This window comes from Mycteria americana, chromosome 9 (assembly GCF_035582795.1).
Source record: "Mycteria americana isolate JAX WOST 10 ecotype Jacksonville Zoo and Gardens chromosome 9, USCA_MyAme_1.0, whole genome shotgun sequence".
NCBI classification, from domain to species: Eukaryota; Metazoa; Chordata; class Aves; order Ciconiiformes; family Ciconiidae; genus Mycteria; species Mycteria americana.
In genome coordinates this window covers 26,135,176-26,148,744 of record NC_134373.1, presented here as the reverse complement: position 1 = coordinate 26,148,744, position 13,569 = coordinate 26,135,176, and the positions used below count along the sequence as shown (strand labels likewise).

The 13,569-nt window shown below is 65.9% G+C and overlaps 2 protein-coding genes across 5 annotated transcripts in view; one reads left to right on the top strand and one right to left on the bottom strand.

Moving 5' to 3' along the window:
- Positions 1–13,408, bottom strand: part of ABCB6 (ATP binding cassette subfamily B member 6 (LAN blood group)) — a 139,735-nt gene extending 126,327 nt beyond the window's left edge. Inside the window, exons 1-20 of one of the 2 annotated variants that reach the window (XM_075512270.1) lie at positions 13,321–13,408; positions 12,096–12,627; positions 11,400–11,537; positions 10,925–11,114; positions 10,623–10,715; positions 10,174–10,366; positions 9,966–10,087; positions 9,771–9,880; positions 9,620–9,685; positions 9,359–9,484; positions 9,195–9,271; positions 9,033–9,096; positions 8,850–8,935; positions 8,677–8,734; positions 8,391–8,495; positions 7,797–7,971; positions 7,392–7,504; positions 7,193–7,287; positions 6,942–7,010; positions 6,521–6,841 (exon numbers count right to left, since the gene is read on the bottom strand). In XM_075512270.1, the coding sequence (XP_075368385.1) occupies positions 6,715–6,841; positions 6,942–7,010; positions 7,193–7,287; positions 7,392–7,504; positions 7,797–7,971; positions 8,391–8,495; positions 8,677–8,734; positions 8,850–8,935; positions 9,033–9,096; positions 9,195–9,271; positions 9,359–9,484; positions 9,620–9,685; positions 9,771–9,880; positions 9,966–10,087; positions 10,174–10,366; positions 10,623–10,715; positions 10,925–11,114; positions 11,400–11,537; positions 12,096–12,611 (2,523 nt within the window). In that variant the 5' untranslated portion in view covers positions 12,612–12,627; positions 13,321–13,408 and the 3' untranslated portion in view covers positions 6,521–6,714. Of the gene's footprint in view, positions 1–6,520; positions 6,842–6,914; positions 7,011–7,192; positions 7,288–7,391; positions 7,505–7,796; positions 7,972–8,390; positions 8,496–8,676; positions 8,735–8,849; positions 8,936–9,032; positions 9,097–9,194; positions 9,272–9,358; positions 9,485–9,619; positions 9,686–9,770; positions 9,881–9,965; positions 10,088–10,173; positions 10,367–10,622; positions 10,716–10,924; positions 11,115–11,399; positions 11,538–12,095; positions 12,628–13,320 lie in introns of those variants that run through there. The other variant, XM_075512271.1, reaches the window with a different exon arrangement.
- Positions 20–5,382, top strand: ZFAND2B (zinc finger AN1-type containing 2B). Of its 3 annotated transcripts, none has more exons than XM_075512276.1 (9): positions 20–172; positions 994–1,088; positions 1,529–1,660; positions 2,309–2,460; positions 2,936–3,043; positions 3,214–3,283; positions 3,817–3,893; positions 4,509–4,587; positions 4,854–5,382. In XM_075512276.1, exons 1-9 carry the CDS (start codon positions 118–120, stop codon positions 4,890–4,892), a joined length of 807 nt encoding a protein of 268 aa, XP_075368391.1. In that variant the 5' UTR covers positions 20–117; the 3' UTR covers positions 4,893–5,382. The 3 variants fall into 3 exon arrangements, 2 of the variants coding, with proteins under 2 accessions (XP_075368391.1, XP_075368390.1); XM_075512275.1 differs by having other exon boundaries at positions 4,506–4,587; XR_012777204.1 differs by lacking the exons at positions 4,509–4,587; positions 4,854–5,382 and adding an exon at positions 3,543–3,666.
- Positions 13,409–13,569: the final 161 nt, after the last annotated feature.

Genomic DNA, 13,569 nt, shown 5'->3' with positions numbered 1-13,569 from the left:
GGCCGCGGGCGGGCGGGGGGACGGGGGGGGCGGGGCTGGGGATGGCCCCGCCCCGCGTGACGCCGTGGCGGAAGCGGGCGCGGCGCGAGCCGCTGCCGGTGCCGGTGGGGGTCCGCCATGGAGTTCCCGGACCTGGGCGCCCACTGCTCCTGGCCCGCCTGCCAGCGCCTGGGTGAGGGCGGCGGGGCACCGGTGGGGCGGGGCAGGGGGTGGTGGGCGGCGGGGCCCTGCTCCCGCCCGGGCCCGGCAGCCGCAGGCCCGGGCCTAGGCGGCGCGGACCGTCCGGTACGGCCTCCGCGGAGGGGGGAGGCGGCGGGGCGCGGGCCGGGCGCCCGCTCGGAGCGGCGGGGGGCGAAGGGCGGGTCGTGCCGCCGGGCCTGCCTGCCCTTGGCGGAGGGGCGCGGGGCGGCCGCGGTCTCCTGGTCCTTCCCTCCGGCCGCGGGCGCCCCGCCGGGGCGGAGCTGGCTGCCGGTGCCGGTGGCCCGGGGCTGCCGCCGGCTGGCTCCGCCCGGGTATGCGGCTCTTACCGGCGGGGCAGCGCAGGCGGCGGCTCTTGGTCGGGGGCAGCAGGGCCGCAGGCTGGGGAGGCCGGACGCGGCTGCGTGCCCGGGGGCCTCTCCGGGGGCCCGTCCTTCCCCCGGGGCACACGGCAGCGGTTGTCCCGGGTGGGTGAACCCCGTGGCGGGTGTGGCAGCATCGCTCGCCTCTGGCTTGAGGCCGGCAGCCCCCAGGGAGCTCGGTATGACTTCAGGGTGCTCCTCCTGAACCCGGGAAGGGCACGTTGTGAGGAGGAGCCCTAGGTATTTCTGAAGACGTAGCTATGGACCTGCAGCTCTTTTGTTTCCGTGCTGGGAGCGGGGGGAAGAGGGCAGCGGCCTTGGCTTCCCTGCGGGTCAGGGCTGTGCCTTCGGGAAGTCAGGGAGGCCCCCGGGCCGCCGGCGGCCAGCGCTGACGTCTCAACGCTGGCTGCCTGCTGCGTCTCCCCGCTCCCAGACTTTCTCCCCCTGAAGTGCGACGCCTGCGAGCAGATCTTCTGTACCGACCACATCGCTTACGCCCAGCACAACTGCACCTCTGCCTACAAGAAGGTAAGCGCGGAGTGGAGGGTCTAATCCAGCCTCGTGCATGGAGCTGCGGAGCGTTCCCAGCCAGCGATCAGAATAATTTGTGACTTCTTTGGTCACTTGGGCAGTCCCCCTTGGGATGCGCGCTGAGTCTGGAGGTGTCCCTGAAAGCCGGGATCTGTATCTCGGTGCCGCAAACTTCCAGCCCACCCTTTGCCACTGGGTGAAATGGCTCGGGCATCTCCCAGCCCTGCTGCCTTCCCTTCCCAGAGCGTGTGTCCGTGCCTGTCCCAGCTGCTGGGTCAGAAACAGCAAGTTCTTTGGAGGGTGGTGAGCAGGATCTCAAACCGCAGGTGACGCTGTGGAAGCCATGGCAGGCAGATCCTGAAAGGGAGAGAGATGGCCGCACAGCACTTGAGGTTGCCCAGCTACGTGCTCCCAGCCCCCTTTTCTTGTCTCTACAGGATGTGCAGGTCCCCGTGTGTCCCCTCTGCAACACTCCGGTCCCTGTGAGGCGGGGGGAGATGCCCGATGTTGTGGTGGGTGAGCACATTGACCGTGACTGCAAGTCCGACCCCGCACAGCGCAAGCGCAAGGTAGGAACCCAGCGCTCTCCATCTCGCTGCTGAGCTCCGCTGGGTCCCTGCCGACGTCTGGGGGTGGGATGAAAACAACACACAACTCGGCTCTGCCCTGTTTGCACAGCCGAGGGCAGGAAGGGGTGGTGAGCTGGAGGTGCACGCATCTGCAGGGCTTTGTGGTGTGAGTCTGGGGCTGAGATAGCGATGGGGTGGGGCTGGGAGCCGCATGGGACATGAGGAAAGGCAGGATGAGGATGGGAAACTGCATTAGGAAGATGCAATCAGCAATTAGCTGCCCCTTCTTGCCAGGAGAGGAAGTTGCTGCAGGGAGCTGGCCCTGCAGGAATCCAGCCCAGCAGCAGCTGGAGGGCTCTGAGCTGTCCCCACTGCCCTGGCAGGGCAGGCAGGAGTCCCTGGGCGAGGCAGTCTCTCCTGCTGTGCATTCTGTGACCGTGGAGACCCTTGTCCACGGAGACCAAAGCACTAGTGAATTACTAATAAACTTTCTAAAGGAAACTAGTATTCGGAGACAAACTCCAGAGCCCCATAGAAGTGGCACTGGGAGAGAAAGCTGGTCAGTGCCCAGTGCCTGGTGTGGAGGGAAGGGACAGCCCCAGCCCTGCTGGGTGTGTTCCTTTTCACCACGGCCATGTCGTCTTTCAGATATTCACCAACAAGTGTTTGAAGCCTGGCTGCAAGCAGAAGGAGATGATGAAGGTGATCTGTGACCAGTGCCACAAGAACTACTGCCTCAAGCACCGGCACCCCCTGGACCATGACTGCAGCGGGGCAGGGCGTCCCCTCTCCAAAGCAGGGTGAGGGCCTGGGGACAGACGGGCTGGCAGGGACAGGGCTGTGCTTGTCAGATGGGTGACAGGGAAGAAGCTGAGCTCCTCCTGGCCCATTGTCTGGGACTGCTGCGTTCTCACACTCCCTGCCCTGTGTGCCAGGGTGTCCTCCAGCAGTGTTAAGGTTTGTAGAGTCAGCACAGCTTTATACATAGTCCCTCCTTCCTGTACCAAAAGCCACCGGTACTGCCCGCAGGCTGTTTTGTTTTGTTCTTGCTCCTCTGCCCAGCCCCTTATTCTGTAGCTGATGATTTCTGCCTATCCTGGCACGGTGTTTTGAGGAGAGAAATGGTGCTTGAAACTCCTCACAACGTGGGTGCTGTTGGGAGGAAGAGAGGGAGCTGGATGCCAGGGAGGTGTCTTATCCAGCTTCACCTCCCTGGGTATTCAGGGCCCAGGGATGGCCCACAATGGTAAAGCAGTTGCATCCTGTCTGTCCTAGGCACGCTGCAGTTGCGAGAGCCCAGGCATCCTCCTCCAAAACAGTCACCTCATCAAGCAGTGGAGCTGCCCGGCCAGCAGACAGCCCCTCTTCTCCGGCTTCTGCCAGGTACGGTGACGGCCCGACTCGTAATTCTGAGGCGGGCACGACCAGGCTCAGCTTGGCTCCCTGTGGAACGCAGGAGCGACAGGTCCCTGCTTCTTGTACATCGGCAGGGCTGCATACTCATACCGGGGCTCCCTGCCTCGACAATAACCCAGCTTCTCTCCTGTTTCCAGAGGAGGCAGAGCAGCTGCGTCGCAGACTCACAGCACCTCCCCTCCGGCTGTCATGCTGCAGAATGGGCTCGTGAGTGGCCTGGCCTGGGCATTTGGGGTGGGTTTGGGTGGTTCCTGTCCCCTGGGGAGCTACTACAGCAACTGCTTTGTAACCCACACTCTGTAGGTGACCGTGGTGCTCCCCAGCTGTGCCTTCCCTGGCGAACAGGGATCCCGGACGCTCAGTGGGGCATCAGAGTTTGCTCTGGTGCTTGCGAATGGCAGCTCTGGGCTGTGCTTGGTGCTCAGCTTTCCCCAAAGGGACGAAGTGCTCTGGCTGTTTTCCCTAGGTGTTGTCTTTCTGTTCTGCAAGCCAAGGGCAGAGGAGGAGGCTGGAAGCTGCTTCCCACTGGTATTCTTAGCACGCTCCCTGCACTGGCAGGCAGGGCCGCACTCGGGCACAGGGAGAGCGAGGTCTGTCCTGAGCCTGAACTTCGGCTGTGTCTGGCTTTGGAGAGGGGAGGTGCACCCACCCTTGGCCAGCCAAGACTGTGTCTGCTGCGTGTCCCTCAGGGCTGCCTCCTGCCACCTCAGCCAAGCTGGTGATGAGATGTTTTGTTTCAGAGTGAGGAAGAGGCACTGCAGCGAGCTCTGGAGATGTCCCTGGCAGAGTCAGCACGCAGCTCGGCACATCCACCCAGGTACGGTCCGGGGACACGTGGTGTCATGCCCCAAGCCTACATGTGAGAGGTGCCTGGGGCACAGTCATGTGGCTCCAGGATGACATTCCTCTCGGCACGTGGCTCCAGATGACGTCTCTGTGTGGCTGATGGGGGGGGTGGGGTGCGGGAAGGAAGAGTCCAGAGCCATCACAGAGCTCTGTTCCCAGAGGGCTTGCTCGCTGGTGCTGGGAGAGGACAGTGACTGACAGCACAGAGTAGGGCAAACCAGTGTCTGACCACTTGTCAGCTAATGAGCATGGCTAGAGCGTGACAGGTGGAGTAGGGGTGTTCACAGGGGACAGCCAGGAGCCCACGTCCTCGGGCATGTTACCTGGTGCTGCTAAAGGCACCGTCTTACAGACTGGAATTAACGTGGTTCTCCTCGGCCCAGGGTGCTGGCTGCCAGCCCCAGCTGGATCCTCTGGTCCCTTCCCAGCCCCAGGCTTATTCAGGGTGATCCTCAGTTGCTCCCTGCCCTTAGCTGTCCTGGGGGGTTGCAGTGACAGGAGATCCTGCCACCCTGAAGGGCTCCGAGTGCTGGGCCAGCGAGCCCGGGGGAGTCCAAGGCACACAACGCACTGCTGTCCCCAGCAGCACGCAGGAGGAGGAGGATCTGGCACTGGCCCAGGCGCTGTCAGCGAGCGAAGCCGAGTACCAGCAGTCGCAGCGGCAGGTGAGTGAGGCTGGCTGTAGGCTCTGTGCCGTGGTGGGGTTGATCCCAGCCTGGCTGTGTAATGGTGGTGTCTTCCCTGGGTTCTGCTTCCTCTGGGCTCTGTCTAGGGTCAGTTTTCTCACCAGGAGGGCAGCCCAGCCTGGGGCAGTGGCAGTGTCACTGCTGAGCACACAGCCCTGGGGACTTGAGCACGGGATGTGCCCCCTTGTAGGACAGAGGGAGAAGCCTGTCTTCCCTTGCTCACTGCGTGCTTCTTCCCATTCCAGGCGCACGGTTCAAAACCATCAAACTGCAGCATGTCGTAGGCAGGCGAGGCAGGGTGTGCCAGTGGACGTGGGATCCCGCTTGTGACCTGAGGAGCAGCTCTGGCCTCCCACGTGGATGCTGTGGGGTTCTGGCCTGGACACTGATGACAAGAGCCCCTCACCAGGGACAGCTCATCTCCCTGGGGGCTGTAAGCGAGCCACCAAACACACACTGACACCTCAGCCCTAGTACCTGTATAAAATCGGTGCAGCAAATTGCTGATGCTCCTGGAGGGGTGAAGACGGTGTGGGACGAGGCTGAGCACACACTGACCAAAGCAAGCAGCAGCCCACGGTGTGCACTTAGCCACAGCTGCCGTGGCCATGTCCCAGCACTGCTGGGCCTGTGGGGTGAGGGCAGAGCCGGCCTGGAGGGGAAGTGCTGCATGGGGACATCTCTGCATGCTCAGACCTACCGCCGGGATGTGGCTGCCTGCTACAGTAGTGGGGGGCTGGATTTCATGCTTCAGGAGGGCTGTGCCAGCCCCTCAGCAAACGGCTGAACGCGTGGCCTCCCGGCAGTGTGAAGGCAGCCCCTTCCCTGCTCCCCATGCCCTCAGTGCCTCCCCTGCTACTTGCATGCACAAGAGCACGTTGGGCCTTACCCAACTCGGCTGGGGCCCACAACCCCTCTGAGACTGAATGGAGCTGTGTTTCCTTTCTGGTTTAATTTAACAAGGGCCATTAACTGAAAAGTAACCTCAGCAGTGACTTGACTGTGCTAGCGTCGCACACGCAGGAGGACTGCAGCTGCCTTCCTGCTGCTGGCTGCTCTGCTGCCCTAAACTGCCCCAGGGCCCTGGTTTAATGCTGCTGGGGCAGGAGCACCTCCCTCCTTCCAGCCGTGCTGTGGGGGATCCCCTCCTGGGGAGCAGCAGCACAGAACCCTTCTTGCAAACACAGCCCCGAGCCTGGAGCCAGCCCTTCCTTGCTGGTGTTTGGAGGCAGGAGATGGCACCTGGGGGGGGACGACTTGTCCTGCTGACCTCTTGCAGGGGGGTCTGCAGCCGTGCAGAGCGGTGCTGCTTTCCCACCCACTCTCTCGAGCTTCCCTGCTGGAACTGCCCCTGCCTGTGGGGCTCTGCCTGGTTCTGCCCAGGGCTGAGCTCTCCCACTCCGAGCAGCGTACGGCCGAGGGGGTTATCTGCTGGTAGTGCCTCCCTGGGGTGGGAGGTGGGTTCCGTCTGGGCTGAGGGGATGCCGAGACTTGTCAAAGTGCTGCTTGGGAGAAAATAAAAGCATAGCACAAGGTGCAGAGGTTCTTTGGGGGAGCAGTCGCTTGGCATCCAGCCCAGAGCGGCGCATCTCTGCGGATGGGGGCACAAGGAGGTGCAAGGGGGAACACATGGGGGTGAAGCGGGCACCAGCTGCGCTGCTGCTTCCTTCCTGTGCTGTTGGAGCGCAGCCCCCTGCCATGCTCAGCCCTTTGTGTGGGGAAGGGGCAGGTGCTCGCAGCCTGCTCTGCCCCTCGCCCGCCTGAGCCCAAGGAGCTCAACCCCGTGGCAGAGCTGCTGGTCGACGCAAGGGCGCGGGCAGCACCCCTGCCTGCCCCTGCCCAGAGCACGGCCCCTGCCCGGGGAAGGGTGGGGGGACCCGCAGGCGCGTACCCTGCCCAGAACACACAGGCGCAGAGCTGGGAAGGACCTGGTTTAAGAAACTACACAACAGCAAAACAAACGGTTACAAACATAGCGGAGTGTCCAACCCGGCCCCTGCAGCTCCCGGGGCACGCGGGGCCCCGGCCCGCAGCGGGCAAGGGGCTCCCTGGCAGCGCGGGGGCCTGGGCCCCGGGTCAGTGTCACGGCAGAGCTCCCGGCTGCGCTCACAGCCCCTTCTTGCTGCCCGGGGGCTTCTCGGTGCGGCGCTCCTTGCTCTCGCCCTCGTCCCCGGCCTGCTGCTGCAGCCACATGCCAGCGTACACACCGCCCTTCTGCAGCAGCTCCTCGTGCCTGTGGGGACAGCGTGGGGGTGCGGGGTCCCGAGCTGGCCCCAGAGCCAGGGAGGGGGTCCCCGTGGGCAGACGGCTCCAAGCCCTCCCCCTGTGCTCACCTCCCTCGCTCCACGATGCGCCCGTCCTTGAGCACCAGGATCTGGTCTGCGCCCACCACGGTGGAGAGCCTACGGGGCAAGGCAGGGTGTTAACCTGGCTCAGAGGGGAGGGTTTGCTCAGCGCAAGGAGCCGCAATCACAGGGGCTGTCACCTCCTGGGCAGGAGGACAGGTCTGCGAGTCCCTCTGCGCGGGGCTGGCCAGCTCAGAGAGCTCAGCACCTCCCGCATCAGCCCTTTCCCCCGTCCCTACCTATGTGCAACAACGATGGTGGTGCGGTGGGCGCAGACCTTGGCCAGGGAGGCCTGGATGTTCCTCTCAGTCTCCGTGTCCAGTGCGGATGTGGCCTGCGGGAGAGGCAGGGCGTGGGGAAGGGACACGGGCAGCGCAGGCAGCCGCTGGGGCAGGCGCTGCTGCAGAGCGGGGCAAGGCTGGGGGCCGCTGCCATTACCTCATCCAGCAGGATGATGCGAGGACCCTTCAGGATGGTGCGTGCGATGGCGACGCGCTGCTTCTCCCCCCCGCTCAGCTTCAGCCCCCGCTCTCCCACCTGGGTGTTGTATCCTGCAGGCACAAAGGCAGGAACGTGCTGTGCTGGTGCCCTCCGAGATGGGGATGGGGACCAGGGGTCTGCTGCATGGGGGGGTCCTGCTGGGACCACGCAGCCTCAGCACATCCCTGCCCAGGGGCTGATTTAGCCCTGGAGAGATGGCAGGGAGAGGCAAAGCAAGGCACAGGGTCACACAGGTGTCCCCCTGGGGCATGTCACCCAAGGACACCTGCGAGGGCAGCTACAAGGTCATGGGGGACCCCGGGATGGCAGGGGAGGGCAAGGAGGGGACCGCGTGGCTCTCACCATCGGGGAAGGAAAGGATGCGGTCGTGGATGTCAGCAGCCTGGGCTGCCTCCTGCACCTCCTGGTCAGTGGCCAGGATCCGTCCGTAGCGGATGTTGTTGGCGATGGTGTCGTTGAAGAGCACCGTGTCCTGGGGCACCACCCCGATGTGAGCGCGCAGCGACGCCTGCTTCACCTGCGGAGGCAGGGGGAGAGGGCTCAGCCAGACACACACCCCCGCAAAGACCCCCCCAAAACCTAATCCTACCCCTCAGCTGTGAGCCCAACACCCCGCTCCTCGCGGAGCGTCCGCTCCAGGGTCCCCCTGGACCACAGGCTCAGCTGCATCTCCACCCTGCGGTGGGGGGGACCCTGCCAGTGCCCCGGCCCTTCCCGGGGAGCCCCGGCCAGTCTCCAGCATTTCAGCCCAGGGGTCCCACAGTCGCCCCACTCACCCCACTCCTGGCACAGACATCAGCCCTCAAAGGGGCTGTGGGAGCGGTGTGCCTCACCCCTGCCCCGGGGAGATGCCAGTGCCCGCACCGAGCAGTGCTGCGAGGCCCAGAGGAGCTGGTGTTCCCCCCTCGCCGGTCCCCGGAGGCCCCCCACCCTCACCTGGGAGATGTCCTGCCCGTCGATGCGGATGCAGCCGCCCCACACGTCGTAGAAGCGGAAGAGCAGGCGGATGACGGTGCTCTTCCCTGAGCCTGAAGGTCCCACCTGCACGTGAAGGTAAAAGGACTTGGAGACACCAGAGACTCCCCGCTGCTGGAAGCCAGGGGCTGGGCAGGGAAGGGCCAGCCCCGCTGGGGGTCCGTCCTTCTCACCCCCACACTTCCCAGCCCCTCTTCCCCCATCCCACCCTCCAGCAGTGAACCCACACCCAAGGTCCCGCTCTCACCAGGGCCAGGGTCTGCCCGGGCATCACAGAGAAGGAGACGTCCTGCAGGATTTCCTTCCTGGGAGAGGAAGATGGAGAGGGGCTCAGGGCCACCCCCCCTGCCCCACGTCCCTGTGCCAGGCCCCATAGCTCGACTTGTCCCACCCTGCCACCCCATGCCCGCCGCCCCGTACCCATCCACGTAGCTGAAGTGCACGTTCTCAAACTCGATCCGCCCGGCCTCCAAGCGCAGGTCGCCGGCGTTGACCGCATCCTTCACCTGCCAGAGGGTGAGACGAGGCCCCAGAGCCAGCCCCTCCCCAGGGCAGGACCCCAGGGCTGTGCCAGGGAGTGGGGTCCGGGAGGGTGGCACCCACCTCCTGCTCCTCGTGGAAGAGCTCAAACATGTTCTCCATGTCCACGAAGGAGTTCTGGATCATCCTGGAAGGGGGCGAAGACCAGAGGGAAGGGTTCGGGGGAGCACATCCCGACCCAGGGGGAGGGGGGCCCCCAGGCACCCCCACAGCTCCCAGCGTTACCTGTAGTAAGTCCCGAACCAGTTGAGCGGCGTGTAGAGCTGGATGATGTAGGTGCCGAAGAGGACAAAGTCGCCCACCTGGAAGGGACAGGGGAGAGGCGCCCATCACCACCAGCCCCGGGCCCCACCCCGGGCAGGGGCTGCCGCGGCTGGCACCAGCCTTACCTGCAGCTTGTTCTCAGTGACGAAGTAGGCACAGAGCAGGGACCCCGCCAGCAGCCCCAGGCCGATGACCAGGTTCTGGGTCTGGTTGAGGAGGCCCAGCGAGGCACTGACCTTCCACTCCGAGACCTGGAAGAGGCAAGGTCCTCCAGGATGCTGCCATCTCCAAACCAGACCCATGGTGAGCTCCATCCTCCCCACAGGTGCCCGTGAGGCTCAGCTCCTTCCCCCCCGACTCCCCCACAGGTGCTGAGTACCCCATACCTGGTACTTGATGATGGCATCGTTAAAGCGGTTCACCTCGTAGCTCTCTGCATTGTAGTACTTCACCTGCAGGACACAGAGCCGGGGTCAGCGCCCGGATCAGCCCCCCCAGCACCAGGCAGTGCTCAGCGACCCCCCCCCCCCACGGTACCGTCTCGAAATTGAGGAGCGAGTCCACGGCCCGGGACTTGGCCTCATTGTCGCGCGTGTTCATGTCCCGACGGTACTTGGTCCTCCACTCGGTGATGAAGATGGTCAGAGCTGCGGGCAGGAGGAGGCTGCGTCAGCAGGCGCCCGCTGCCCCACAGCCCGGCACGGCAGCCCTGCACTCCGACCCCCCACTCACTCAGGTAGAGGCTCATACACACGAAGATGATGAGGCCAAACCAGGCGCTGAAGACCGAGGTGAAGTAAACGATGCCGATGACGATGTCCGCAATGGTGGGGACGATGCTGAAGACGATGTAGCTGGGGGGCGGGAAGGGAGAGGGTGCATCAGCCCGGCCCAGTGGGGCTGCCCGGCCACCCCCTGCCCACCGCAGGCGCGCTCTGACCTGAGCAGGCTGTTGATGCTGCTGGTGCCCCGGTCCACGCTGCGCAGGACCTCGCCAGTGCGACGCCCCAGGTGCCAGCGCAGGGACAGCCCATGCAGGTGGGCGAAGAGCTGCACTTGCACCTGCCGGTTGGTGAACTGCTGCACCCACACCCACAGGAAGGTGCGCAGGTTGCTCACGAAGCCAGTGGAGCCTGTGGAGCACCACTGGATGGTCAGCGGGGACCGGCGCCACCGGGGCATGCAGCTAGCTCAGAAAGCCCAGCTGGGAAAGAGGGATTTTGGATGGGGTCCCCTCACTGTCCCCGACCTGGGACCAGCCCTGGTTGCTGCTCCCAAGAGAGAGCAGCAGTGATGGGGACATAAGGGCATCCCCGGCCACCCCAGCCCCGGCACGATGTGCCCCGCGCTGTCTCTCCCCAGCACCCCGTCCTTCCCGGCGGTCCTTACCAGCACCTCCACCCTGCAGGAACTTCAGCCCCACGTAGATGCAGACAGTCCAGGCCAGGGTGTGCCAGGGAGCACCCTCCGTCAGCTCGTTCACTGGGGAGAGGGTGGCAAAAGTCAGGGCGGAGAGGCAGGGAGCATCGCCGGGTGCTCCATGGGAACCAGCCCCAGCACCCAGTGCTGGTCCCTGACCCCCTGGACCCTGCTCCTGCCAGGTCCCTGCAGCCCCCCAGGTCACTCGTGACACCCCGCAGCACTTGGTGAGGCCGTGGGCAGCCTCACACGCTGAGCTCCAAGCACCTTACCGATGTTCTTGTAGTAGATGGGGACGAAGACGTTGATGGCCCGCTCCAGCCCCATGAGCGCCATGCAGAACAGCACCAGCCCCTGCAGCAGGTGGTTGCCCCTCGGCCATATGTATGGCACCAGCAGCCGCAGCTTCCTCCGGAAATCCTTCCAGGTGGAGGTGGTCCTGCTGGTGTCGGGCATGAGCGGCTGGGGGAGAGCAGAGCGAGGGGTCACTGCCCTGGCACCCCAGCCCAGCTGGCAATGGACCCGGGGAACACCCCACCAAGAAAACCAGCCCCGTCCTCCCAGGGTCCCACTCCATCCTCCCCGCAGGGCCACATCCTGCTGACAGCGGGCAGGGAGCTTGGGCAGCCCTAAGCCTTGCTCCTCCCCGGCCTCCTGAAGATGCTGATCCCAGGACAGCTGTATTTCTATTTTGTCCCCAGGTCCTCCCTGGCCATGTCCCCAAACTGCTCCGGCCCTGGGACTCACCTGGCTGTTCTCCACATCCCGCTCCTCCTCGTTGACCAGCAGCATGTAGGGCTTGTGGGGCAGCCCCGGGGCCTTCATGCCCAGGATGAAGAGCATGAATGTGCAGATGTAACGCAGCAGCCAGAAGCCGAACTGCACCTGGACGGAAAGCAGGGGGTCAGTGCTGCAGCTGGCCCCTGGCACAGCCTGGCCGGCCATGGGATGGGTATGAGCTGAGAGAGGCAAGGAGCGGGGCACGGGGATGGGGTGCAGTCCAGCCAGCAGAGAGGGGACACCCCACACAGCTCAGCGAGACCCTCTGGCTGAGCACAGCACCTCAGGCAGCACCCAGACCCCTTCCTTCCTCCCTGCCGCATCTGGCTCTGTGCCCTCCAGCTTGAGGTGCCCCTACCCTGGGAGGAGCAGGGGGGTAAAGGGCTGTGGGGAGCCGGCAGACACCCCCTGCCTCTGTGCCTGGGGCTGAGCCAGGCAGAAGTGGGAGCTGAGCCGGATGGGGGCATGGAGAGATGTGCAACAGCTGGGCTTAGGGCCGAGTCATGCGGCAGATGCATGGGTGCAACCCGGGAGCATACACACCCTGGGCATGGCAGGGCACGGCATGCACACCCCACCTCAGCACCGTGATGCTGCAGCCCCCCCACCCCACCCCGCAAAGGGCCCCATCCCCCTTCCCCTGCCCACAGCCCCCCAGCCCACCTTCTGGTTGGTGTCCTCCAGCGCCCACCACCACAGCGGGCTCCTCCAGCACACCAGGGTCAGGTTCTCAGCAGCGAAGGCCAGCGCCCAGAAGAGGAGAAGGACGGTGCCATGGCCCCGCGTCCGGTCGTGCGCCAGCACCCGTGTGTGCTCCAGCTGCAGGAGGGCGATGGCGCAGCCCCAGCTGAGGGCCCAGAGGCAGGTGTGCAGCAACATGTACCCGTAGAGCCGTCCCGGCCCCCCCACTTGCCACAGCAGCCCGCCAAAGGGCTGCAGGGCCAGGAGCAGGGACAGCAGGACCTGGCCGCGGTAGAGGCGGGAGCGGGGGATGTACTTGGGCTCCATGGCGCGGCCGAAGCGGACGTAGCAGGCGTATTGCAGGGTGCCCAGCAGCAGGCAGACGCTCAGCAGCACGGCCGGCACTAGCGTGAAGAAGAAGCAGGGCTGGAAGCCCTGCTGGACCCAGGCCTGGGCGATGGAGCTGTTGCCCTCACAGTAGCCCCCCAGCACCGCCATCCTGGCAGGTCACCGGCTGCGGAGAGAAGAGGGGCTGGAGCAAGGTCTCAGGACGGGCGGTTGGGTACGGCTGCAACGAGGGACCCACGGCGGGATGGCACGGGCAAGCAGAGGGGGGACAGGGACAAGCACCACCGGACGGGGACAGAAGGGACACCCTGCATGCAACACACACACACACGTGCGTGCAAGCAGGGCCAGCTTTGCACGGGGATGAACAGGAGCACCACGCCAGGATCTGCTCGCGGGGCCTGCCGATGCCCCGGGCAGGGCAGGTAACACTGCTCGGGGCCCCCCAGAGCCACCTGGGCCCTCGGCGATGCGCTCGGACGTGGGGGGCAGTGAGACCGCAGGGACAGGAAGGCAGTGGGGTGCTGGGACCGGTCTTGAGCGGGGGGAGCACCGGGGGCAACGCCGCGGCAGTGCGGGGGGGGGGGTGGAATGCAAGGGGATGCACGGGGAAACGCAGGGCCGCGCTGTGGAAACGCAAGGGCAAAGGCAGGGGACACGCGGGGGCGAACAGACGCGCAGGACGCGGGAGACGCGGGGCGAGGGAGGGGCCGTGCGAGGCAATGCCCGGGCGGTGCCGGCGCCGCTCGGCCCCGGGACTGGCGGTGCCGGGGCGGCCGCGGCCCCGCCGCCCTCGCGGCCGCCGTGCCGGCCCCGCCGCCCCGCCCGCCGCGCCGCCCGGGTCCCCGCGCCCGCTCACCTGCCCCGGGCCCGCCGGCCCCGGCCCGCTCCGGTCCCCCGCGCCGCCGCCAGCCGCCGCCAGCCGGGCCCCGGCGCCGCTCCGCTCCGCCCCGCTCCCCGCCCCCGCCCCGCCGGGCTCCTGCACGCCCTCCCCGCCGCCGGGACTGCACCCCCGCCCGCGCCCCGGGACTGCATCCCCCGGGCCCCCCCGGGCCTCGGTGCCCGGCCTCAGGCTGCACGGACCTGCGCCCCTCCCCGCGGCACCCTG

What these genes read in the sequence shown, in the direction of transcription:
- ZFAND2B (XM_075512275.1), top strand. Translation starts at nt 118, where the DNA reads ATGGAGTTCCCGGACCTGGGCGCCCACTGCTCCTGGCCCGCCTGCCAG. An exon ending in AGCTCGGCACATCCACCCAG is followed by an intron (nt 3,894 to 4,505) that starts GTACGGTCCGGG and finishes TGCTGTCCCCAG; the next exon opens with CAGCACGCAGGAGGAGGAGG. An exon ending in ACCAGCAGTCGCAGCGGCAG is followed by an intron (nt 4,588 to 4,853) that starts GTGAGTGAGGCT and finishes TTCCCATTCCAG; the next exon opens with GCGCACGGTTCAAAACCATC.